Consider the following 24957-nt stretch of genomic DNA (forward strand, 5'->3'; position numbering starts at 1 on the left):
ATTTCACTCAGCATAATGTTTTCAGGGTTCATCCATGTCATGGCATGCATCAGGACTTCGTTTCTCTTTATGGCTCAATAATGTCCCATTTATGTGTATACCACATTTTGTTAATCCATTCATCTGTTGATGGATACTTCAGCGGTTTCCACCTTTTGGCTCTTGTGAAAAGTGCTGCAGTCAACACTGATGTATGATTAATTGTATTTTTTATTACTAAAGAAAATACCATTTTTATATGTGACCTCCCCCCGTGTGAATTGTTTGTATATATAACCTCCACCTCTATTATTAACCAAAGTCCATTTCCAGTGATTTGGTGCAGACATCCACAAAGAGCTGTGAGCCTGTTTGGTGAAGATTTTTATGACAAAGCGTGCCCGGCCTCTGTGGGTAGAACACCGTTTGTGTGCTTCCAGCCAGGCCCCTTGTGGACGCTCCCTGCTCACTTCGCCTTCTTTTCTGATGCTGGTTGGTCCAGTGAGGGCTGAGCGGCCATCTGGAGCCGGTAGGAATTACCACCGAGGTCACCCTGAGGGCTCATGTTGCCGTCCCTCCCCTACATACCCCCAACCTCTGCATCTTCCCTGAAGAAATAAAGGCTTGGGTTTCACCATAATGTGACCCAGAGGTGAAAACTGCCGCCGAGAAACCTCCAGAGTGATGCTGGGTGAAGAACGAGGCATCCTTCCAGCTGCCGGAGGCTGGTGAACCTGGGGCTGTGCAGGGTGGACACACCAGTGCTGAGAGGGCGGCGCCCCAGGAGGGACACCCCCTCCGCCGTGCTTTGGCCAAGAGGACACTCAGAGGAGGATGGCGCAGGAAGGTCATTAGGCGGTGATGAGCAGGTCAGTAGCATTCTGAAGTTTAGCTCGGTGTGTTCTGCAGTGAACGGTGGGTTGATTTATCTTCACTTTCTTCTGCTGTACTGAGGGAGGGAGTGTGATCTTCCCACCCCTTATTGTAAATGTTTCTTGTATTCAGGCAAGTGCCAGTGAAAGGTCTGTCTTTTCTGGTATGTACAGAGAATACATACATTTTGAATCGACAAACAGTATTCGCCTTCCATCGAACATGTTTTCTTTTGTGGAAAATGAGGAAATTAAATATATATACCTGAGACCAACACTTAGAACGCACAGAGTTAAAACCCGTTTCATCTCCACTCGCCATTGTCCTGGATTTGTAGGCGGAAAAAACAGTAGAGAATTTTATTTCGGCTATTAGGTCAGGAGAGATGATATAAACATACTGTTCTAGAAGAAAAAAAGGAGCCCTGGTGGTGGTACAATGGGTTAAAGCGCTCGTCAGCTAACCAAAAAGTCGGTGGTTTGAACCTACCAGCCATTCTGAGGGAAAAGACGTAGCAGTCTTGAAAGCCCTATGGGGCAGTTCTACTCTGTCGTATAGGGTTGCTACGAATCAGAATCAACTTGATGGCTTGGTTTGGTTTGGGTTCTAGAAGAAAAGGTACAGATGTCTCCTTGGAACCTGAAGACAGAACAGACTCAAGGAATCAACAGTACAGGAAGAATCTTTCTTTAGATTTGCCTGAAGACTACAATGAACTGTTGGAGTAAGTGATAAGGTTTTCCAGGCAGGTGTTGCTCTCTAAGACTCATCAAGTTCTGTTTTGTGACAGCCTCAAAATACTAAACAGGGAGGATCATTTCTGTTAGAGTTTCTGTAGGCAGAGTAATTTGTTTTTCTAAAGCATGAATTATGGAAATGATATTTAGAGATTGAGTTATTGGTGACTAAAAACATTTCTCCTAGAAATAGCTGAATATGTGAAACATGCAGCTTTTCTGTGAATATTCCTTTATAAATAGAATATTAAATTAAAAGTGATTATCCAGGACTAAATGGTGTTCTGGTTCTGCAAGTTTTAAAATATTTTACCTTTTTTTTTTAACCAAATACTTCTTCATATAATAAACCTTAATGTACCACGCAGCCCACATCTAGCACATTTAAAATCCAGGATAAAGTCGATGTTAACGTTTTTCACCAGCAAGGAATATATTCACTTATCTTCTCACACCTTACTGCAAATATTTCTTGTATTCCTGAAAACCTCCAAATGTGCTAAAACGGAACTGTAGCCCCCCTCAGAATTTTTATTTTCCCTCACGAGTTCCTACTTCTAATTGACTCTTTTAAAATCAAACAGGCAACATCAACCAAACCTTAAAAAAAAAACCTTTCTTAGTTAAGTACTTAGTTAACCAGAGTAACTTCACATTGAAAGTCAGCAAAATGTCTGTCTGCGGTTTTATACGTATGTGTGTGTGCCTAAGTCAACACCCATGGAAGCAGCAGTCAGGAGACCAAATGATGCACTACATTGGGCAAATCTGCTGCAAAACCTCTATAAAGTATTCAAAAGCAAAGGTGTCACTTTGAGGACTAAGGTGTACCTGACCCAAGCTGGACAATGAGTAAGGAAGACCAAAGAACAATTGATGACTTTGAATTATGGTGTTGTCAAAGAATATTGCCAGAAGAATGAACCGGTCTGCCTTGGAAGAAGTACAGCTAGAATGCCCCTTAGAATTGAGGATGGTGAGACTTTGTCTCACAAGTATATTATCAGGACATGTTATCAGGAGTGACCAGTCCCTGGAGGACATCATACTTGGTAAGGAAGGGGGTCAGTGGAAAAGAGGAAGACCCTCAACAAGATGGATTGACACAGTAACTGGAACAATGGGCTCAAACATGGCAAAGATGTGAGGATGTTGTAGGACTGGGCAGTGTTTTGTTTTGCATAGGGTCACTGTGAGTTGGAACCAACTAGATGGCAGCTAACAACAACAACGCATATAAAACATTTAAGAAACACTTCCAAACCTCACATTGTTTTCATAAGCATCACAAAGTAGTGTGTGCATTTGTTATTGCAAACCATCGTATGTATTTAACTCAGATTTTTAATATAATAGGCTTTATGGCAGTCGGTCCTGAAGTTTGAGTTGTACATAAGTCAGACATTTGTAAGGGGCGGGGGGACTGCCTGTACTATCGTTTCCCTACCAATGCTATTTCTTTGGCGCGTTAGCGCTTTATTGAAATAGTCTAACTTTGGGGGAGTTTGATTTTTTTAATATGAATTCTAAACATGAATGAGGAAAATATTTACAGCTATGATGTTTTACTGTGTAATAGAATTATAGACAATGGTTGATGGATGGACACAACTAACTGGATAATCTCAAATAGTATGAATACATTCTCCTACATTTTAAGTTTAAATCAAAGGGCACCAATTCTCAATGCAGAACTGTAGTATCTTTCCTAGTAAGAAAAGCTACTGTGAAAGTTAAATATTGACCTCTAGGGAGAGGTATCTGATGGTGGGGAAGGGGAAGTTTCTGCCTTTTATATACTTCCATATTATTTACATTTTTTTTTCAATGAAAGTATGTACTTCTATTACTAGTAAAGGAGTCCTGGTGGCACAGTGGTTAAGTGGTTGGTTGCTAACCAAAAGGTTGTAGGTTCGAGCCCACCAGCCGCTCCATATGAGAAAAGACCTGGTGATCTGCTCCCATAAAGATTACAGCTTGGAAACCCTATGAGGCAGTTCCACTCTGTCCTATAGGAGTGCTACGAGTCGGAATCAACTCAAGGACAACGGGTTTGGTTTTTGGTTTGGTAATGCTGTCATTAACCCTTCCTCCGTAATAACCGTTATAAGCATTTTGTTCTTTTTCTTTAAATTTAAATATATGTTAACTGCTTTGTCTATAATTTCAGGAAATTACATGAGGTTGGCAGATTAAATTAAATGCGTCTGCACTGATGTTTTTCCATCATGTACTTCTAACAATTTGATTGGACTAAACCCCCGCTGCCAGGGTCAGTGATGTAGACACTCGTTTCCAATGCAGGTTAAGAAACTCAGATTCAGCAATCAAAGCTGAAAAACGCGCAGCATCAACAAATATAAATAGAACTGGACAGATTCTTGACTCTTATATTTCAGTCTGCTATTACATCATTTACTCCATGTACATCGCAGTTTTTAAAAATAAATCTAAGCCCACCTTTGTAATTTCACACGTACCATACATAGTAGGGTCTACCTTCGCTATGTCATTTAATTTGGGTTTAAGGGTTTAACTGTTTTTATTTATGTTCCTAATGTGAATAGATTACTTGCTTCTACTCAGGTGCACGCGCGCATGCACACGCACACACGCACACACGCTTGCCTTTTCAAAGATGACTCTACTGGAATAAGGGAGATATTTATTTAATTCTGAAAGCTGAGTAGTGACATAAGTGCCCCTCCAATGGGCCACACTGCAGTTGTTCCTACCGCCTTCTCGCTCTGCTAATGGCTTGTCCCCCCTCCCACTGCTCTTAGATGTCTCAGGGTCTCTGCCAGTAAATAATGAATGGAGAGTATTAGTGTCTTTTGGGAAGGGAAGCTGCCTTACTCACACATATAACCACTTACACTAAGCTATTTTCTGATTTCTCTTTTCAAAAACACACAACCAAATGAGAATAATCTCCACTCAGGCAAGGCCAGCCTGCAGGAACGGAGCAGATTGTAATGATCATCCACTGACATGGATCTTCAGGACAGTTGCCTTTGAAATGGTAAAAGCCATGATGTAGCGTGAGTTATTAAGGGCCTTCTCTCTGTAAGCAGCTTGGCTCTGCCTTTTACAGAACAGGATTTTTCTGTACTGTTAGAGGAGCTCACTCAGTGTGTCCTATGGCAGACCCTGCATTTGGGATATGATGTTATGAGTCACTTTCTCTTCTGATATTTTGTTATGAAACATTTCAAACATGAAGTTGAAAGAATTGAACCATGAACATCCGTGTACCCACTCCCTAAATTCTGTCGTCAACGTTTTCTAATATTGCCCTATCACGTTTCTATTCATCTGTCGCACCTCTATCCATACATCAATCCATCTTTTTTAATACGTTTCAAGTAAGTTGCAGACATCTGTACACTTCACCCCTAAATACTTTAGCATCCATATTATTGTCTAAGGTTCAATATTTTTTAGGTTTTTTTTTTTATGATTGTTATTATTGTACTTTAGATGAAGCTTTACAGAACAAACTAGCTTCTAATTAAACAATAAGTACACATTGTTTTATGACATTGGTTACCAACCCCACGACATGTCAGCATTCTCCCTTCTCAACCATATGTTCCCTATTATCAGCTTTCCTGTCCCCTCCTGCCTTCTAGTTCTTGCCACTGGGCTCGTGTGCCCCTTTAGTCTTATTTTATGGGCCTGTCTAATCTTTGGCTAAAGGCTGAAACTCAGGAATGACTTCATAACTGAGCTAAAAGGGTATCCAGGGGCCATACTCTTGGGGTTTCTCCAGTCTCTGTCAGAGTAGTAAGTCTGGTCTTTTTTTGTGAGTTAGGATTTTGTTCTACATTTTCTCCAGCATTGTCTGGGACCCTCTATTGTGATCCCTGTCAGAACAGTCAGTGGCGATAGCTGGGGACCATCTAGTTGTACTGGACTCTGTCTGGTACAGGCTCTAGTAGTTGTGATCTGCTAGTCCTTTGGACTAATCTTTCCCTTGTGTCTTTAATTTTCTTCATTCTCCATTGCTCCAGACGGGGTGAGACCAGTGGAGTTTCTTAGATAGCCACTCACTAGCTTTTAAGACCCCAGACTCTACTCACCAAAGTAGAATGTAGAACATTTTCTTTATAAACTGTGTTATGCCAGTTGAGCTAGATGTTCCCCTAGACCATGGTCCCTACAGCCCTCCAGCCCAGTAATTTGGTCCCTTGGGGAGTTTAAATGTGTCTGTGGAGCTTCCATGACCTTGCCTTGGACAAGTTGTGCTGGCATCCCCAGTATTGTGTACTGATTTTTTGCTTTTTAAGGTAAAGCTTATATAAAGTAAAATGCACAAATCTTAAATGAACTCTGATATGTTTTGATAAACATATATATCTGTGTAATAAAAATGCCATCAAGATATAGAACCATTAACCCAGAAAGCTTCCTCAAGGCTCTTCTTGGTAATCCTCACTGTCTATCATTGCCTCCAGGAAGCACAGTTCTGATTTTTTTCACCATAGATTAGAACTTCATGTAAATAGAATCATCTTGGGGCAAGGTTTCTTCACACAGCATAATGTTTTTGAGATTCCTATTAGTCATTTCATGTATCAGTAGAATATTCCTTTTTAATTGCTGAGTAGCATTCCATTAGATACCACAATTTGTTTATCCAGTCTCCTGCTGATAGACACCTGGACTTTTTCAGGTTTACAAATATCATGAATAAAGTTGCTATGAACATTCTTGTGGTTTTTGTTATTGTTTTTTGTACATAAGAACAGAATTTCTGGGTCATAGTGTAGGTATATGTTTGGTTTTGTAAGAAACTGCTCAACCTGTTTTCAAAGTGTTCGTATTGTTTTACACCCTGACCAATAATGTATGAGCATCCTGGTTGCTCCACATTCCCCCTGAGTATTGTCAGTCTTTTTTAAATTTTAGCCATTCTTGTGGAAATGTAATGGTGCCACACTGTCCTTTTAATCTACAGTTCCCTGATAGCTAATGATACTGAACCCTTTGTGTATCTTCCTTTTTGAAGCACCGTTTCAAATCCTTGCACATTTTTTAAAATTATTATTGAGTTGTAGGAGTTCTTTATATATTCTAGATGCCATTTCTTTTTGGATACATATTTTGCAAGTATTTTTCCTAGTTTATAAGTTTCCTATTTATTTCTTAATGGTGTACTTTGATGAGCAGAGTCCCATGATAAAGTCTAATTTAGCAGTTTTTCTTTTTATGGTTGTTGCTTTGTGTGTCTTATCTAAGAGATCTTTGCTTACTCTCAAGTCATAAAGATATTCTGTGTTTTCTTCTAGAAGCTTAATAGTTTCAGCTTTTATGTTTAGGTCCACAGTCCATCTCGAATTAATTTGTTAGATAGTGGGAAGGAGGGTTCAAGGTTTCCTTTTATTCAGTGTGGATATCCAGTTTTTCCATCACTGTTTGTTGAAAATATTTTGCTTTTCCCATTGTATTACTTTGGTACCTTTGTCAAAAATCAACTGGATATGTAAATGTGGATCTGTTTCTCAACTCTCTGTTCTCTTCGATTGATTTGTCTATGGCAGTACCATGCTGTTTTGATTACTATAGCTGTAGAGTAAGTCTTGAACATCTCTCTTCTTTTTCAAAGTTGCTTTGGATATTCTAGGTCCTTTAAATGTCCATATAAATTTGAGAATTAGATTGTCAATTTATACCAAAAGAAAAAAAAAAAAGCCTGTTGACATTATGATTGGGATTGCACTGACTCTATAGATTGAATTGGGGAAAACTGATCTTTTTACAATATTGCATCTTCTAACCCATGAACATGGGATGTCTTTTCATTTATATGGCTTTTCTTTAAATTTCTCTCAACATTGTTTTATAATTTTTAGTGTACGGGTGTTGTCCATCTTTCGTTAAATTTATTTCTAAATACATAATTTTTTCTGCTCTTGTAAATAAATTTACATTTTTTTAATTTTTCAAGTGTTAGCTGCTATTATATGATTCACTTTTGTGATACGCATATTTGGAAATCAGTCTTTCTCAGCATTTACTCTTTGTAAAAAAAAAGAAAGAAAGAAAGAAAAAGCCAAAGATTGTTTTATTCATCCATTCAAAGAAGCAGCAGAGAGATGGGGTGGGCTGAGCCCCTGTCTGAGAGCTGAGGGGCCACATTTCAATCCCAGGATGCCTCTTAGGCCGTGTGAACTTGGCCAAAAACAAAAACAAAACAAAAGAACAAACCCATTGCGGTTGAGCTGATTCTGACTCATAGCGACCCTATAACACAGAGTTGAACTTCCTCATACAGTTTCCAAGGCTGTAAATCCTTATGGAGGCAGACTGCCATGTCTTTCTGGTAGGTTTGAACTTAACGACCTTTTGATTAGCAGCCGAGCACTTTAACCACTGTGCCACCAGGGCTCCTGTGGCCAAGAACGATAGAATTTCTTCCCTGTTTCTGCCATCACTCAACACTATCAGAATTTAACTCTTCATTCATTGCAGAGTTTTCTGTAATATCTATGGAGATAAAACTGGCTCACTAACACCTTGAATATACACACATACACACACACACAAGGTTTTGCATATAATTTTAGGGTATTCAGGGGGCTTCTGAAGCCTGGAAAACCTGGTGGCATAGTGGTTAAGAGCTACGGCTGCTAACCAAAAGGTCAGCAGTTCGAATCCACCAGGCACTCCTTGGAAACCCTTGGGGGGCAGTTCTCCTCTGTCCTTTAGGGTCACTGTGAGTTGGAATCAGCCTGACAGGAACAGGTTTGGTTTTTGGTTCTGAAGCCCGTTCATGAGCCTCTGGGTTCCACAGATGCCTAGTTGTGAACCGTGTTGTAGAGTGAGCTCCACGAGGGAGGGCTGCTTCCTTTGCTTTCGTGTCTCTGCGCCCAGCACAGTGCTGCCCAGTAGATGCCCTGCATGAAGGGCCCAGCAGTGCTGCATTGTGGCCTCCTGCCTGCTGGCCTTCCCTCCAGACAAGCACCAGGGGTTAGGTTGTCCTGGAGCACCCCTACCCTACCCCCGTCCCACGTGGGCCAGCGCCCACACTTAGTGGACAGGAGCACGTTCACAGCAAAGCCACGTTTCAGGTCACCTGTGATGTCAGAGCCGCTGGCACCCAGCGACACCTGTCCAGTCACACCAGAGGGCCAAAAGGATCCTGAGGCCCCGAGTTGCAGGGCATTGCCGAGATCATAAGGTGACACATTTGTGCAGTGGCAACTGTGGAACGAAGGCTGCCAGCTCAGCCTCATGCTCTTTGTGGTGTTTTCTAAGCAGAGAGAGGCTGGGGGAAGTGTATGGATTTCCACACCCCCGGAATCTGGCTTGCATGTCTTCTTCCACTCAGTGCTGTATTCCCCTGAGGGACTACAGCGGGACAGTTTATCCAAGCCCACTGCTATCCCACAGAAGCTCCTGCCACTCCATTGCTGCCACTGAGGTCAGCCTGGCAGGTCCCCACCAGGCGGCCATACCACCTGTCCTGTTGGTGCTCCAAGTGGCAGTCTTACTGAAGAGTCCTCCTGGGCTGTGCTTGGTGCTTGGTGCCCTCATAGACCTCAGAAATCACCTCTGGAGGAAACCCTGGAAGTGTCCCCAAGAAGTGCTACAGGCCCCTGGTCTGAGGGTGCTTGGTGGCAGTAGTATTGCAGGGTGACCCTGTTCTCTGCCTGCAGTTCCCAGGATCTCATCGTGGATGCCTGTCCCTCTGCCCCCTCTCCTGTCCTCACATGAGTGGTGCCAGCAGTGACAGGTGTCTCTCTATTTGCTCCCATGCAGGTGCCGGGGGCATGGGCAGCAAACCGTCCACGCCAGGTGGTGACTGCACAGTGCCGTCCCCCCAAACAGAGGGCATCTACACCGCCTACAAGCAGAACAACCCCAGGAGGGCCCGGGACCTGATCAGAGAGGCTTGTGACGAGAGCACAACCCAGCAGGAAAAGGTAGGCTGAGCACCATCCCCCAGGCTGTAATTGGGGGGCTCAGATGATTTTCTGGCTGTAGTCATAATTGTAATGAGGGTTTTTGATTGTGTTCTGGGAATACCTCACTTCACACGTAAACCACGGATAACTTCCTGTGGGTCGGCTTCGGCTTCATCTCAGCCCTCTTCACCTAAGCGGCCATTCGCCACCACCCTATTGGAGGCTTTGCGGGAGCAGGGAGGGGTGCTTAAATGTAAAGGGCCAAATGCCAAACTGAAGGTTTAGCCTGCTGTACTCCTTTGCACTTTTCCATTGTAGAAATAGCACATGCTCAAAAAAAACGAATTTAGGAAATACGTAAAAAAAAAATCAACCATATTTCTGATATACCTAAACAACCCTGCTTAATAGTTTGATCTTTTTCCCTCCACCCTGCTGATCTGGGCTTATATTTGTTGTTGTTTTAATGTAGATGCAGTTATTTTGTGTACTATATAGTTTTGCATATTGCTTTTTCTCACCTGATATTATATCAAGAGCTTTCTGTGTGATTTTAAATTCCCTGTAAACACTGCTTTCCATGGCTGCCTGTCATCCCATCTATTATAACAGATGCCGTTAATGACCCAGCCGCTCCCTTTGTTTGGGTATTTGGATTGTTTCTAACTTTAAGCTAATATAAATAATGCCGTATTGAATATTTCTGCATGATTCCTTTCTTATCGTAGGGCTATTTTCTTAGCATAGCTTTGCAGGAATTGAGAATGTGGGTATGAACATTTGGAAAGTTAGAAACACATGCCAAACTGGTTTTCAAAAAAGTTGTTCAGGTTAACCTCCCCGCTGAGAATGCATGAAGGGCTAACGCCACATCCTTGCCCACGGGTGGAGTTATTATCGGATGTTATCATGAAAATACCTCTCGATGTTTTGTGATTTGCGTTGCATGGGTTAGCATGCAGGTTAACAGGTCTACACTGAGTCGTCGTTGTTGGCTGCCATCATATCAGCCCCCAACTCATGGCAACCCCATCCCTATGATCAGCTGGTTGCAGATTGAACCGTTGTGATCCTTAGGGTTTTCACTGGCTGATTTCAAGAGTAAATCTCCAGGCCTTTGTTCCTAGTCTGTCTTAGTCTGGAAGCTCTGCTGAAACCTGATCAGCATCATAGCAACATGCAAGCCTCCACCAACAGACAAGTGATGGCTGTGCATGAGAGGCATTGGACAAGAATCTCCAAACCTGAGTCTCTTGCGTGGGAGGTGAGAATTCTACCACAGAGCCACCAGTGACCCCCTTATTTCATTAATAGTTAAAAACCAAACGCATTGCCATCGAGTCGATTCCGACTCATAGCAACCCTATAGGACAGAGTAGAACTGCCCCATAGAGTTTCCAAGGAGTGCCTGGTGAATTCGAACTGCTGACCTTTTGGTTAGCAGCTGTAGCCCTTAACCACTACGCCACCAGGGTTTCCAATTAATAGTTAGAAATAGTTAATTTCCTAAACCTCCAGCCTGTTTTCAGAAGTGTCCAAAATTTCATTTTGGTAAGTATGACGTGCCTTGAAAATTATTGTTGGGGAGGGCATTTTGGATTCCTCTGACTATGAGTTCAGAGAGCCACCCTTCTGTGTACAAGGAGAGCAGGTCAGAGCAGTGGGCTCCTGGGGGATAGGGATTGGTGGCTCCAGCAGGGAGGGCCTATAGCCTGTGTTTCCTCCGTCCAGGTTAGTACAGTCTCCCCGGGCCGTGGTCTTATACCTGTGTGTCATGGGATGGTCACTTGCAAACTCTTTAGCATAGCTACCTCTGGTTGGCTGCCTTCTGTGAGCTGGGTTCTTAAAATACGAGCTCCCTTAATGCCTACCATGTTTTATTATCATCCCTGTTTTATTATAAGGGAACTGGGGCTCACTGCAGTGGAGGAACTTGTCCGTGGACTGGAAGATGGTGAGTGGCAAAGGAAGGATGCAAATCAGGGTTTACTTGGCATCCATGTCCATGACTGTTCAGTGGAGAGTCAGCTTGTCCCTGGACCTAGTTCCTGCCCTCTAGGAGCCCACAGTCTTGCTGAGGAGCAGGGACATGTATATATGTGTGGTGGGAGGGGGGGTACTTACAAATGCAAGATGGCTTTGGGGTAGTGAAAATAACCCAGATCTTGATTGTGGGGATGGTGACTGATTGCAGATATTGTCAAAACTCATCAAACTGAACCTAAAAAGGGCAAATTTACTCCTCTACCCATCTGTCAGTTTGTTCTACTGTGATGACCTTGTGTGTTGCTGTGATACTGGAAGCTATACCACCAGTATTTCAAATACCAGCAGGGTCACCCACGGTAGACAGGTTTCAGCAAAGCTTCCAGACTAAGACCGACTAGGAAGAAGGACCTAGAAATATACCTCTAAAAATCAGCCAGTGAAAACCTTATGGGTCACAACAGAACATTGCCTGACTCGCTTTGGACATCTCATCAGGAGGGAATCAATCACTAGAAGAGGGCATCATGTTTAGCAAAGTAGAGCCAGTAAGGGCAAGGGAGACCCTTGGTCAAGTGGATCAACACAGTGGCCACAACAATGACTCAAACATGCTGGCAATTGTGAGGATAATGTAGAACTAGGCAGTATGTCGTTCTATTTTACATAAGACCACCATGAGTTGGAGTCGGTGGTTAATGTTGAGAATAACTTAACCTTTAGGACCTGTTTTTAGAAAAATCTCCAATATAACTTAAATTAACAAACTATTAATTTAAATTAAATTAGATTTCCTTCCAAGTTGATGGTGGGAAGATGGAGTAGCATATGTTTCCCTATTCTTCCTGCTAAGTACAGCTAAAAGCCCTGGACATTATATATAAAATAAACAAGATTCTGAAAGGTGGAGAGAAGAAGGCAGACCAGCTAAAGACCTTGGGACCCAAGGAAAAACACAGTGATGGGTTTTCTGGGTTTAGGATACTGTAAAATCTGGCCACTTGAAAACAACAACAAGTGTAGATTAAAAAAAAAAAAAAAAAGAAAGCCTACTCTCTCTAACTGAAGTACCAAGAAGAGGGATGCTTAGCAAGTTAGAAAGCTTTGACATAATCACCCTACCCCAGCCAAGCACCACAGAAAAATCTGTGGCCCATCCCTAGCCCACAGGCAAAGACTGACTAGACTTCCACCCTTCCACCCTTGCCAGACAGTAACAAAGGACCCCAACCTGCCCACAGAGATGATGTCAAAGAAAACCAGTGAGAAGCCATGATGTTCATTCCTGCTGGGTAATAATGAGATTCCCTTCCCCCAAGGTGTCAGTGAAGAGCCTGGATTTCCTCACATTGCAATAGCAAGACCTCCTCCCCCTCCCAACTGAGTGATATCAGAGAATCCTAATAAGGAAACTGAAATCCCACCCCCAGTCAACAGTAACAAAGAGCCTCTCCCCACTGGATGTCAAAAGAGGCCTAATGGAGACCCTGGACTTCACCACCACCTGGCCACCACCTGGAAGTAACAAAGTGGCACCCCTGTTTACCCACCAGAGTAGAGTCAGGAGGTTTGCTAAAACTCAAGATTTAAATGAGATCCAGAATCTTATAATACCCAAAATGTCCAGGTTTCCAAAAAAAATCACTTGTCGTACAAAGAACCAGGAAGATCTCAAACCAAATGACAAATGTCATAATGTCAATAATGAGATGACTTAGATATTAAAATTATTTGAAAAGAATCTTCATGCAGATATCATAAAAATGCTTCAGTGGGCAGTTATGAACATGTTAAGGACAAATGAAAAAAAGGAAGTCTGAGCAAAAATACACTGACTCCTCATTTATCAACATGGTTAGTTTCCAAAGACCAGGAAAATGGAGGATGACCACATCAGATCATAAGATGCAAATAACTACATCATTACATAACTGCCAAATTACTTATTATATAACTGCCAGATTACATCATTACGTAATTGCCAAACCACTGAGAATCATGGCCCAGACAAGTTGACACGTAACCTTAATCATCACAGCCAGCATTACTCTCACCTTGCACCTCAGTGTTTGTTACTGCCAGACGTACATCATTAAGTGTGCAAAATAGTCAGATGGTAGATTTTTTACTGTTGTTGTAAATGTGAAATATCATGTACCAAGACAGTCAATAAGTGAGGAAGAGGTGTAGAAAGCCTGAGCCTAGAAATAGAAGATATAGAGAAATACCAAATGGAAATTTTAGAACTAAAAAATACAATAATTGAAATTAAACAAACAAAAAACCCTTAATGGTTGGGCTCAACAGCAGAATGGAGAGAACAGAGGAAAGAATCAGTGAGCTAGAAGATAGAACCGTAGAAATTACCCAATCTGAACAGAGATAAAATAGCTGTAAAAATGCAGAGAGCCTCAGGGATACGTGCAACCATAACTGAAGATCTAACATTCATGTCAGCAGAGTCCCACAAAAAAGAGTAGAAAAAGGGCAGGACTGAGAAAGTACTCAAAGAAAAATGGCTGAAAACATCCAAAATTTGGCAAAAGACAAACAGGATAAACCCAGAGAAATTCACACCAAGACACCTCAGAGTCAAACTTTGGAAAACCAAAGACAAAACAAAATAAACAACAACAACAACAAAAAATTTTAAAAGCAGCCAGAGGGGAAAAAAAAACAATTACCTGTGGGGGGAAAAACCAAACAAATAACAGCATATTTCTCATTAAAACCATGGAGGCCAGAGGAAGTGGCACAGCATTTCTCAGGTGCTGAAAGGAAAAAGTATATATATTGTCAGCCTAGAACTCTATATCCAGATAAAATATCCTTCAGGAACTAAGAGGAAATCAAGGCATTCTCAGATGAAGGAAAACTAAGAGAATTCGTGCCAGAAGATATAGCCTAAGAGAATAGCTAAAGTTCTCTAAATAGAGAGAAAATGTTAAAGAAGGAATCTTGAACGCCCAGAAGGAAGAAAAAGCATTCTAAAAACAAAAATGTAAGTAAGTAAAAGAGACCTTCCTTCTCATCTTGAGTTTTCTATCTTATGTTTAATGATTGAAACAAAAATTATAACACTGCCTAATGTGGCTCTTAATGTATGCGGAGGAAATATTCAAGGCAGTTATATAATTGGGGGAAGGTAAAGGGATGTGAGTTTTCTATGCTCACTTGAAGTAGTAAAATGTCAACGCAGGTAGACTTTGATAAGTTATGCATATGTGATTTGATACCTAGAACAAACACTAAAAGGTTACAAAAGAGATAAACTTAAAAAAGAGAGAGAGAAATAAACTCAAAAGCACTTCTATAGATAAATCGAATGAGATTTAGAAAATTTTACAAGTAACCCACAGGAAGACAAGAAAATTGAAACAAATGAATAACAGAACAAAAAAATAGCATGACAGATTTAATTCTTAACATATAAACAATTATATTAAATGTAAATTGTCTAAGTACACCAATTTAAAGACAGAAATTAGGAGAGTGGATTAAAAAGCATGAGACTATATGCCATCTACAAAAAACTCAACTCAAACATAACAATATAAGTAGCTTAAGAGTAAAAGAATGGAAAAAGATATATTATGCAAATAATCAAAAGAAAAAAGTGGCTATACTAATATTAGATAAAGTAGTCTTCAGAGCAAAGAAAATTACTAGGGACAGGGAGGTACATTGCAAAAATGATAAAAGGTTTAATCGACCAAGAAGACATAGCAGTTCTAAATGTATATGCACCAAACAACAGGTCTGCAAAATATGTGAAGTAAAATCTGATATAACTAAAAGGAGAAATAGACAAATCCACAATTATAGCTGAAGTCATCAACACTCCCCTTCAACTACTGACAGAACAACTAGATAGGAAATTAGCAAGGATATAGAAGAACTCTAACACCATTAACCCACAGGATCCAACGGACATTTATAGAACACTCTTCCCAACAGCAGCAGATGCACATTCTTTTTAACAGTCCCTCAGAATATATACCAGAATAGATCATATCCTGGGCCATAAAACAAACCTCGACAAGTTTAAAAGAATTTAAATAATATGTAATATGTTATCTAACTAAAATGGAATCAAATGAGAAATCAGCAACAGAAAGATAACAGAGAAATCTTCAAACACTTGGAAACTAACAACATACTACTAGATAGCCCATGAATCAAAGAGGGAGTCTTAAGAGAAATTAAAAAAAAAAAAACAAAAAACTAAATGAAAATGAAAATACAACATCAAAATTTGGGGATGCATTTTTAGGGCACACTGTTCTGTATGATACTGTATGTGTATGACACATGACAATATGCATTTGTTAAAACTAATAAGACTAAAGAGTGAGTCCTAATATGAACTATGGACTTCAGTTAATAATTATGTATAAATATTGGTCCATCTATTTTAACAAATGTACTATACAAATGCAAGGTAATAATAATAGAAGGAGCAGTGTACAGAAGTAAGAAGGGTATATGGGAACTCTCTATACTTCTTGTACAGTTTTGCTGTAAACCTAAAACTACTCTAAAAATTAAAGTCTATTTTTAAAAGAAAATGAAGCAAATTTGTGAGATGCAACTAAAATAGTGCTGAAAGGGAAGTTTATAGCGCTAAATATAGAAAATAGGAAAAGTCTCAGATCAGTAATCTAAACTCTCACCCCAAGATACTAAAAAAAAAAAAAAAAAAAAAAGCAGAGTCAATGCAAAGCATGCAGAAAGACGGAAATAATAAAAATAAGCGTAGAAATTAATAAAATTGAAACAAAAACAATAGAAAAAATAGAAAGAAAGAAAGCATTGATCAATAAAATTTGCAAACTTCGCGCACGAGTAACGGATGTTTGCAGCTGTTTCTTCTCAGTTTGAGTCGTGTCAGTTAATACAACTGTGATTCAAATTTACGCACCAAGCACTAAGGCCAAAGATGAAGAAACTGAAGATTTCTACCAACTTCTCCTGTCTGAAATTGATCAAACACACAGTCAAGATGCATTGATAATTACTGGTGATTGGAATGTGAAAGTTGGAAACGAAGAAGGATTGGCAGGTGGAAAATACGGCCTTGGTGATAGAATTAACGTCAGAGATCATATGATAGAATTTTGCAAGATGAACGACTTATTCATTGCAGATACCTTTTTTCAATAACATAAACGATGACTATACACATGGACCTCACCAGATGGGATACACAGGAATCAGATCAACTACATCTGTGGAAAGAGATGATGGAAAAACTGAGTATCACCAGTCAGAACAAGGCCAGGGGCTGACTGTGGAACAGACCATCAATTGCTCATATGTAAGGTCATGTTGAAGCTGAAGAAAATAAGAACGTCTGTGAGAGCCAAAGTACATTCCTGAGTATATCCCACCTGAATTAGAGACCACCTCAAGAATACATTTGGCAAATTGAACACTAATAGCCAAAGACCAGATGAGTTGTGGAATGACATCAAAGACAGCATACATGAAGAAAGCAAAAGATCATTAAAAGACGGGAAAGAAAGAAAGCACCAAAATGGATGTCAGAAGAGACTCTGAAACTTGCTCTTGAATGTAGAGTAGCTAAAGCAGTTGGAAGAAATGATGAAGTAAAAAAGCTGAACAGAAGATGTCAACAGTTGGCTTGAGAGGACAAAGTGTTATAATGAAATGTGCAAAGACCTGGAGTTAGAAAAAAAAGGACAAACAGGCTTGGCATTTCTCAAGCTGAAAGAACTGAAGAAAAAATTCAAGCAAGTTACAGTATTAAAGGATTCTATGGGGAAAATATTAAATGATGCAGGAAGCATCAAAAGAAGATAGAAGGAATACACAAAGTCACTGTACCAAAAACAATTGGTCAGTGTTCAGCCATTTCAGGAGACAGCATATGATTAAGAATGGATGGTACTGAAGGAAGAAGTCCAAGCTATACCAAAGACATCGGTGAAAATCAAGGCTCCAGGAGTTGATAGAATGCCAACTGGGATGTTTCAACAAACAGATGCAACAGTGGAGGTGCTCACATGTCTATGCCAAGAAATTCGGAAGGCAGCTACCTGGCCAACTGATTGGAAGAGATCCGTTTTTGTACCCGTTCCAAAGAAAGGTGTTCCAGAAGAATGCAGAAATTATTGAGCAATATCATTAATATTACACACAAGTAAATTTTGCTGAAGGTCATTCAAAAACATTTGCAGCAGTACATGGACAGGGAGCTGCCAGAAATTCAAGCCAGATTCAGAAGATAACATGGAATGAGGAATATCATCGCAGATATCAGATGGATCTTGGCTGAAAATAGAGAACATCAGAAAGATTTTTTCCTGTGTTTTAAGACTATGCAAAGGCATTGGACTGTGTGGATCGTAACAAATTATAGATAACATTGCAGAGAATGAGAATTCCAGAACACTTAATTGTGCTTACGAGGAACCTGTACATATAACAAAAGAGGGTTGTTTGAACAGAACAAGGGGATACCGCATGGTTTAAAGTCAAGAAACGTGTGCGTCAGGGTTGTATCCTTTCATCATACCTATTCAACCTGAATGCTGAGCAAGTAATCTGAGAAGCTGGACTGTATGAAGAGGAATGTAGCGTCAGGATTGGAGGAAGACTTATTAACAACCTGCGATATGCAGATGACACAACCTTTGCTTGCTGAAAGTGAAGAGGACCTGAAGCACTTACTGACGAAGATCAAAGACCACAGCCTTCTGTATGGATTATACCTCAACATAAAGAAAACAAAAATCCTTACAACTGGTCCAATAAGCAACATTATGATAAATGGAGAAAATATTGAAGTTGTAAAGGATTTCATTTTACTTGGGTCCGTAATCAACACCCATTGAAGCAGCAGTCAAGAAATCAAATGACACATTGCATTGGACTAAGGTGCAGCTGACCCAAGCCATGGTGTTTTCAGCTACCTCATATGCAGGTGAAAGCTGGACAATGAATAAGGAAGACTGAAGAATTGATGCCTTAGAACTGTGGTGTTGGTGAGGAATATTGAACTCTAAAAAGAACAAACAAGTTTGTCTTGGAAGAAGTACAGCCAGAATGCTCCTTAGAAGCAAGGATGGTGAGACTTCATCTCACATACTTTGAGCATGTTATCAGGAGGGACCAGTTCCTGGAGAAGGACATCATGCTTGGTAGACGGTCAGCAAAAAAGAGGAAGACCCTTAACGAGATGGATTGACACAGTGGCTGCAACAGTGGGCTCAAGCATAACAATGATTGTGAGGATGGTGCAAGACCAAGCAATGTTTGGTTCTGTTGTACATAGGGTTGCTATAAGTCGGAACCTACATGGCAGCACCTAACAGCAACAAGAGTAAAAATGACAAATAGAGAGAAGATAAAAATCACGAATGTCAGGGATGAAATAGGGCATCTGACTACAGATCCTGAAGACATCAAAGGAATAAGGGAATACTGTGAACAACTCTACACATACAAATTTGATGGATTAGATGAAATGGATCAATTCTTGAAAAGTACAAAATACCGCAACTCACCCAATATGAAAAACATAATTTGAACAGCTTTACAACTACTAAGGAAATTCAATTAGTAAATTAAAACCTCCCAAAAAAGAAATCTCCAGGCCTGAATGGTTTTACTGGGGAATTCTACCAAACGTTTAAGGAAAATTAATTTGACACAGTCTCTTCCAACAAATAGAAGAAGGAAAATTTTTTAACATTTCTGTGAAGCCAGTATTACCCTGATACCAGAACCAGCTAAAACAGTACAAAAAAACAAACACTGCAGACCAATATCTGTCATGAGAACACATGCAAACATTCTGAATGAATTATTAACAAATAACTCCAACAACATATAAAAAGAATGCTACATCATGGGTCAGTGGGGTTACTCCAGGGGTACAAGGCTTATTCAGTAGTAGGTATTAAATCATTCTAAACCACCATGTTAATACGCTAAATAAGAAAAATCACATGACCATATCAATTGATGCAGAAAAAGCATTTGAAAAAATCCAACACCTATTCATGATTAAAAAAAAAAAATTCAGAAAATTAGGAATAGAGAAGTTCCTCAACTTGGTAAGGGACATGACAAAAAAACCTAGAGCTAGCATCATATTTAATGGTGAAAGACTGCTTTTCCCCTAAAATGAAGAACAAGGCAAGAATGTCCACTCCAGCCATTTCTGTTCAACATAGTACTGGAAGTTCTGGCCAGCAGGAAGGCAAGAAAAAGAATTAAAAGACATAGAAACCTGAAACAGAGAAGTAAACCAGTCCCTATTTGCAGGTGACATGATAGTCTACATAGAAAACCCCAAAGAATCCAAAAAAAAAAAAACTCCTAGAATGAATTCGTAAACGAGTTCAGCAAGATTTGCAGGATACAAGACCAACATATAAAAATCAATCGTTTTTCCAAGTACTAGCAAAGAATTCATGGTAATCTAAATAAATAATATATACCATTTGAAGTCACTCAAAAAAAATGAAATATTTTGGTACAAATCTAACAAAACATGTACAGGACCAGTATGCTGAAAACTACATAATGCTGAGGAAAGAGATCAAAGTATAAATAAGTGGAGACTTAGTCCATGTTTATGGACTGGACTGTTCAACACAGTAAAGATGCTAATTATCCTGAAATTGGTAGACATTTTTAATGCAATTTCTATCAAAATTCCAACAAGATACTTTGTAGATAGAGACAAGATTATTCTAAAATTTACATGGCAAGTCAAAGGAACCAGAATAGTTAATTTGAAAAAGAATAAAGTGAAAAGAATAATTCTTTAAATAGTTCTAATATCTCAAAACAGTATGTAGCTATGGCAATCAAGACTGTGTGTTATTGGTGGAGGATAAACACATAGGGGAATGGAACAGAATAGAGAACCCAGAAATTGACCTACACAAATATATCCAACAGATTTTTGACAAAGATGTAAAAGCAATTCAATTAAGGAAGGATAGCCTTTTCAACAAATGGTGCTGGACCAATTGGTCGCATTCCATTTATGAGTAGCATGTAGGAGGGTCCTTCAGAGAGCCTGACTCTTCCTGAAGCCCACTCAGCATTTATTAGATGTTTATTTAGTTTACACAGTCCCTATCCTTGTGAAGCGTATGGTGGAGAGAAGCACTGTCCAGTAGAAATATAATGGGAGCCACATACATAATTTTAAATTTCCCAGTGCCAATACCAGTTGCGTGGAGTCGACTCTGACTCATGGTGATCCCACGTGTGTCGGAGTAGAACCGTGCTCCACAGGGTTTTTAATGGCTGGCCTTTCAGGCGTACATCACCGAGGCACCTCTGGGTGAACTCAAACATCCAGCGTTTCGGTTAGTAGCCAAGCGTGTTAATGGTTTGTTCCACCCAGGAACTCCAAATTTTCCAGCAGCCACATTAAAAAAAGGTAAAAAAAAGTGAAATGAATTTTAATGTTTTATTTAGCATGAATATATTTAAAATCATCCTTTCAACATATAATCAATATAGAAGAAGTTAAGGAGATATTTCTATTTTGTACGAAGTCTTCGAAACCACGTGTGCACCTTACACTTCAGTATATCTTACTTGGTCCTGGCCACGTTGCAAGCGCTCAACAGCCCCACGTGGCACATGGCTCCCCTAGTCCAGAGCTCAGCTCTAGCATTGTCCATCACCATGGCATTGGATTTCTAACCCTTTTGTAACTACATTTTTTCTCTTTTTTTTTTTTTTTGATGGCATGTGCTTTCAGTACTGGAATGCATACTTACTAATTGAGTGTGTTTAGATGTTTTATTAGTAATATGGATTTTGAGAAATATCATCTGGTAATATAAGCGGCCAATGAGGTGAGTGGTACTGTGGCGCCACCCATCTGTGGTATGACAATATACCGATGATAGCTGGACAGATAATTTATTGTGGGCACCTTTCCGTTAGGTTACATGGGGAACCTCTGGTTTTCTAAACATGACACAGAAAAACCAAAACAAACCCATCAGGGCTCCCTAACTGTCACACAGGAAAGCCATAATCATACTTGGAAGCTTTAACTCACAGAAATGAAGGGAAAAAAAGGCAAACATGTAAAAACTGACACATCCAGGAAGCGTCATCTCATAGAATACTCAACCTACACAATAATGAGGCTCCAGATCTGGTCTGCTGAGCTTCACACATTTCAGAAGGGACTCACCTTAACACCAGATGCATTAAACAAAAGCTGGAATAATGCCTGACCTCTGAGGTCCAGAGGCATAGAAAGTGGCTGGTATACCGTTAACCCAATGGTAACGAAAAGGTTTTAAAGTCCATTCTCTTGGCAGTTCCAAACAGAACTTGTCTAACCCAAGCCCTGCTCTTTTTCAACCAGGGTCAGCTTCTGAGCATCTCTGCAGCCTACGGGGACCTGGAGACGGTGCGGTATCTGCTCGCCCAGAGGCAGGTAGAGCTGCCCACAGAGCCCACCGACGACAACCCCGCCGTGGTAGCCGCACGCTTTGGGCACACCGCAGTTGTGCAGGAGCTTCTCGAGTCCCTGTCAGGTGAGCCACAAGTGTGACCGCTTTACCAGCTCTCAGGGGACTCTCTTCTTAGGTTCAGGCAGGCTTTGGGGAACTTACCCCCCAAATGCTTGTTTCTTTAAGCTTTTCAATCACAGATCAAGAAATTTGGGGCATCCAGTTGACAGTCCAAATAAAGTGAGCTCCTGGCCACGTTCCACATCTCACTCCCATGAGCTCACAAGGCCAATTCTCTTAGACCACATTTGACAAAGAACGTGGATCCGTGCTGCTTTTTCAAATAAAAATACCATAAGATTTACTTCTCACTCACATGCCTGTCTGAAATGGGTCATCAGCTCCCCTGGGTGGCCTTTCTCCGAGAGTGACTCGGGGACACAGGTTCTTTTCATCAGGTGGCTCTGCCCTTTTGACCCTTCACTTCCAGACACACACAGAGAGAGCATATGCTGTGTTTTTAGTACAACTAATTTTTTATCTGCTTCATCTTTTCAATTTTTTAGTTTTAAAATTTTTATGTTTAAATAACAATTTTTTTCTCTCCTTTAATTTCCCATGGTGGACTAGGTCAGTGATGCTATGCAAGTCCAGCACACATCGCTGCAGCTAGAGGTTGAGGCATTGCCCTAGCTGTGGTCTCTGGGAGTTGGGATTTTGCTTGAGTGCAGGACTGGCGTCATGAATGTGCAACCCATGCAGTCACATGGGCCATATGCTTGGCTTAATACGCTGTAGTCACCATCTTGAAATTTTTAATAATGTTTTAACAGGGGGTCCCATATTTTAATTTTGCATTGGACCTCACCAATTATGCAGCCACCCTGTTTGGGACATCCAGCTGTGTGCTTTGAGATAGATCTCGGCTCAGACTTTGTTTGAACTGGGTGCCCTCTTCATGTGTCTGGAGGGAGAAGGAGGCCATGGACAGAAACTAGGGCAGATCAAGAGCCCTGTAAGATGCAGATTGGGTCAGGCAAGATGTGGGAGGGCAGGCAGGAGCCTGGAAACCATTGTGGCACCAAAGTTTGAGTCCCCCTTTTCTTGGATCCCCAACAGTAGCATCTGTTCTAGCTCCAAAGAGTCTACTACAGCTGACTCACCTAATTGTGCAGCTAACATTTCCTGAGCATTTTCCAAGTACCGGACGCACTGAAGAACTTGGGAGACACAGAGACTTTTTTAAAAGGTGGCCCAGCCCTTTTGTAGCTCGTGGTCAAACGGGAAACAGAGGTAGAAACGAGTAACTCTGTGTAAGGTAATCATGCTAGAGCTGACGCATTTACACAGTGCTCTGGGAGCAAACATCAGGGAATGGTCTCGTCTGGGTGCAGGAAGACAAGGTCTTTAGAGGGAGGTGACATCTAAGCTGGGCTTTGCAGAGTGAGTAGGAGCTTGTTGGCAGACAAGCAAGGGAAGAGCTTCGGTTGCCTGCTCTTGCAGAGCCGGAGCTTGGCTGGGTCCAGCATGGTTTCCAGCTGCTCCCAGTGGGATCCCATCTGCAGCACAATTCCGGGTAAAGTTGCTAAGGATTTAAGGAGTCCAGAACACTGTGGTGCACCCTGCCCTGCAGGAAGTACAAACATAGGCAAGCATTGTTGCCTTCTGGGAATTTCTAAGCTGGAGGGGAAGGCAGCCACTGTCAGAAGTAAGGTAAGACTAGAGGACCAATAAGAGGCAACTAGAGAATGAGGGCGTGTCCTGAGAAGAGGAAGTATGAGAGGTGGGCCTTGAAGGGAGGTGCCTATGTAGTGGTGTAGCTTTGAAGTACATCACTATGTAATTCCTAGCCTCTGTAGCTAAGCAGGAGCCCTGGTGAAACAGTAGTTAAGAGCCTGGCTGCAAACCAAAAGGTTAGCCGTTCAAATCCACCAACTGCTCCTTGGAAACCCTATGGGGCTGTTCTACTCTGCTATGAGTCAGAATCGGCTCAATGGCAGTGTGTTTGGTTTGGGGTTTGGTAGCTAAGCAGGAGTCCCTGGATGGCTTAAAAGCTTAAGAACTGAGCAGCTAACCAAAACGTTGGTGGTTTGAATCCACATTGAGGCACCTTGGAATAAAACCCTGGCAATCTCCTCCCCAAAAATCAGCCACTGAAAACCCTGTGGAGCACAGTTTACTGTGACACATGTGGGGTCGCATGAGTCAGAAACAATTCCACAGCAACTGGTTAGGTTTTGTTTTGTTTCATATTTTTAGTAGCTAAACACAGGAATGGAGAGGATGAAGATGAGGAGGAACAGGAGGATAAAGAGGAAGAAGAGGAGGGTGAGGTAGGAGTCCTAAACAGGGCTCTGTCTGAGTGGCATTGGGTTTAGGCTTCATGTGCAGGGTGTGGTATGGGTAAGAGAGCCCAGTCTGGTTTCAGACACAGCAGAGTTCAAGTCTTGTCTTTTCCACTTACCAATTGTGGGACCTTCAGAAAGTTTCCAAACCTCTTTGAGGTTTGTTTCATCGCAGTAGATGTCAGCTAAATGATACCTGTATATGCCTTACCTGGATATCCTTGAAGTATATGAGTTATGGACCACTTAATTTCCGTTAGGTCCCTGGGTAGCACAAATAGTTTTCGCTCAACTACTAACCTAAAGGTTGGCAAAAAAAAAAAAAAATTCTAACCCATTGCCATCCAGTCAATTCCAACTCATAGCAACCCTATAGGACAGAGTAGAACTGCCCTATACAGTTCCCAAGGAGCGGCTGCTGGATTTGAACTGCCAGCCTTTTGGTAGCAACAGAACACTTAATCACAGTGCCACCAAAGGTTGGCATCACAGAAGAAAGGCCAGGCGACCTGCTTCTGTAAAGCTTACAGCAAAGAAATCTGTACGTGCAGTTCTATTCTGTAGCACATGGGGTCGCCATGAGTCGGAATGGACTCAAGGGCAATGAGTTTGGATTTGGTTTTTAATTTTTGTTAATTTACCACTTTCTCTGAATCATTAATTCTGG

General features: G+C 41.0%; 1 protein-coding gene across 3 annotated transcripts in view; it reads left to right on the forward strand.

Moving 5' to 3' along the window:
* Positions 1 to 24957, forward strand: part of LRRK1 (leucine rich repeat kinase 1) — a 165229-nt gene that overhangs the window by 39859 nt on the left and 100413 nt on the right. For all 3 annotated transcript variants that reach the window (XM_049905203.1, XM_049905205.1, XM_049905204.1), the window contains exons 3-4: positions 9354 to 9517; positions 21858 to 22029. In XM_049905203.1, the coding sequence (XP_049761160.1) occupies positions 9354 to 9517; positions 21858 to 22029 (336 nt within the window). The remainder of the gene's footprint in view (positions 1 to 9353; positions 9518 to 21857; positions 22030 to 24957) is intronic.

This window comes from Elephas maximus, chromosome 13 (assembly GCF_024166365.1).
Source record: "Elephas maximus indicus isolate mEleMax1 chromosome 13, mEleMax1 primary haplotype, whole genome shotgun sequence".
Taxonomy (NCBI): Eukaryota; Metazoa; Chordata; class Mammalia; order Proboscidea; family Elephantidae; genus Elephas; species Elephas maximus.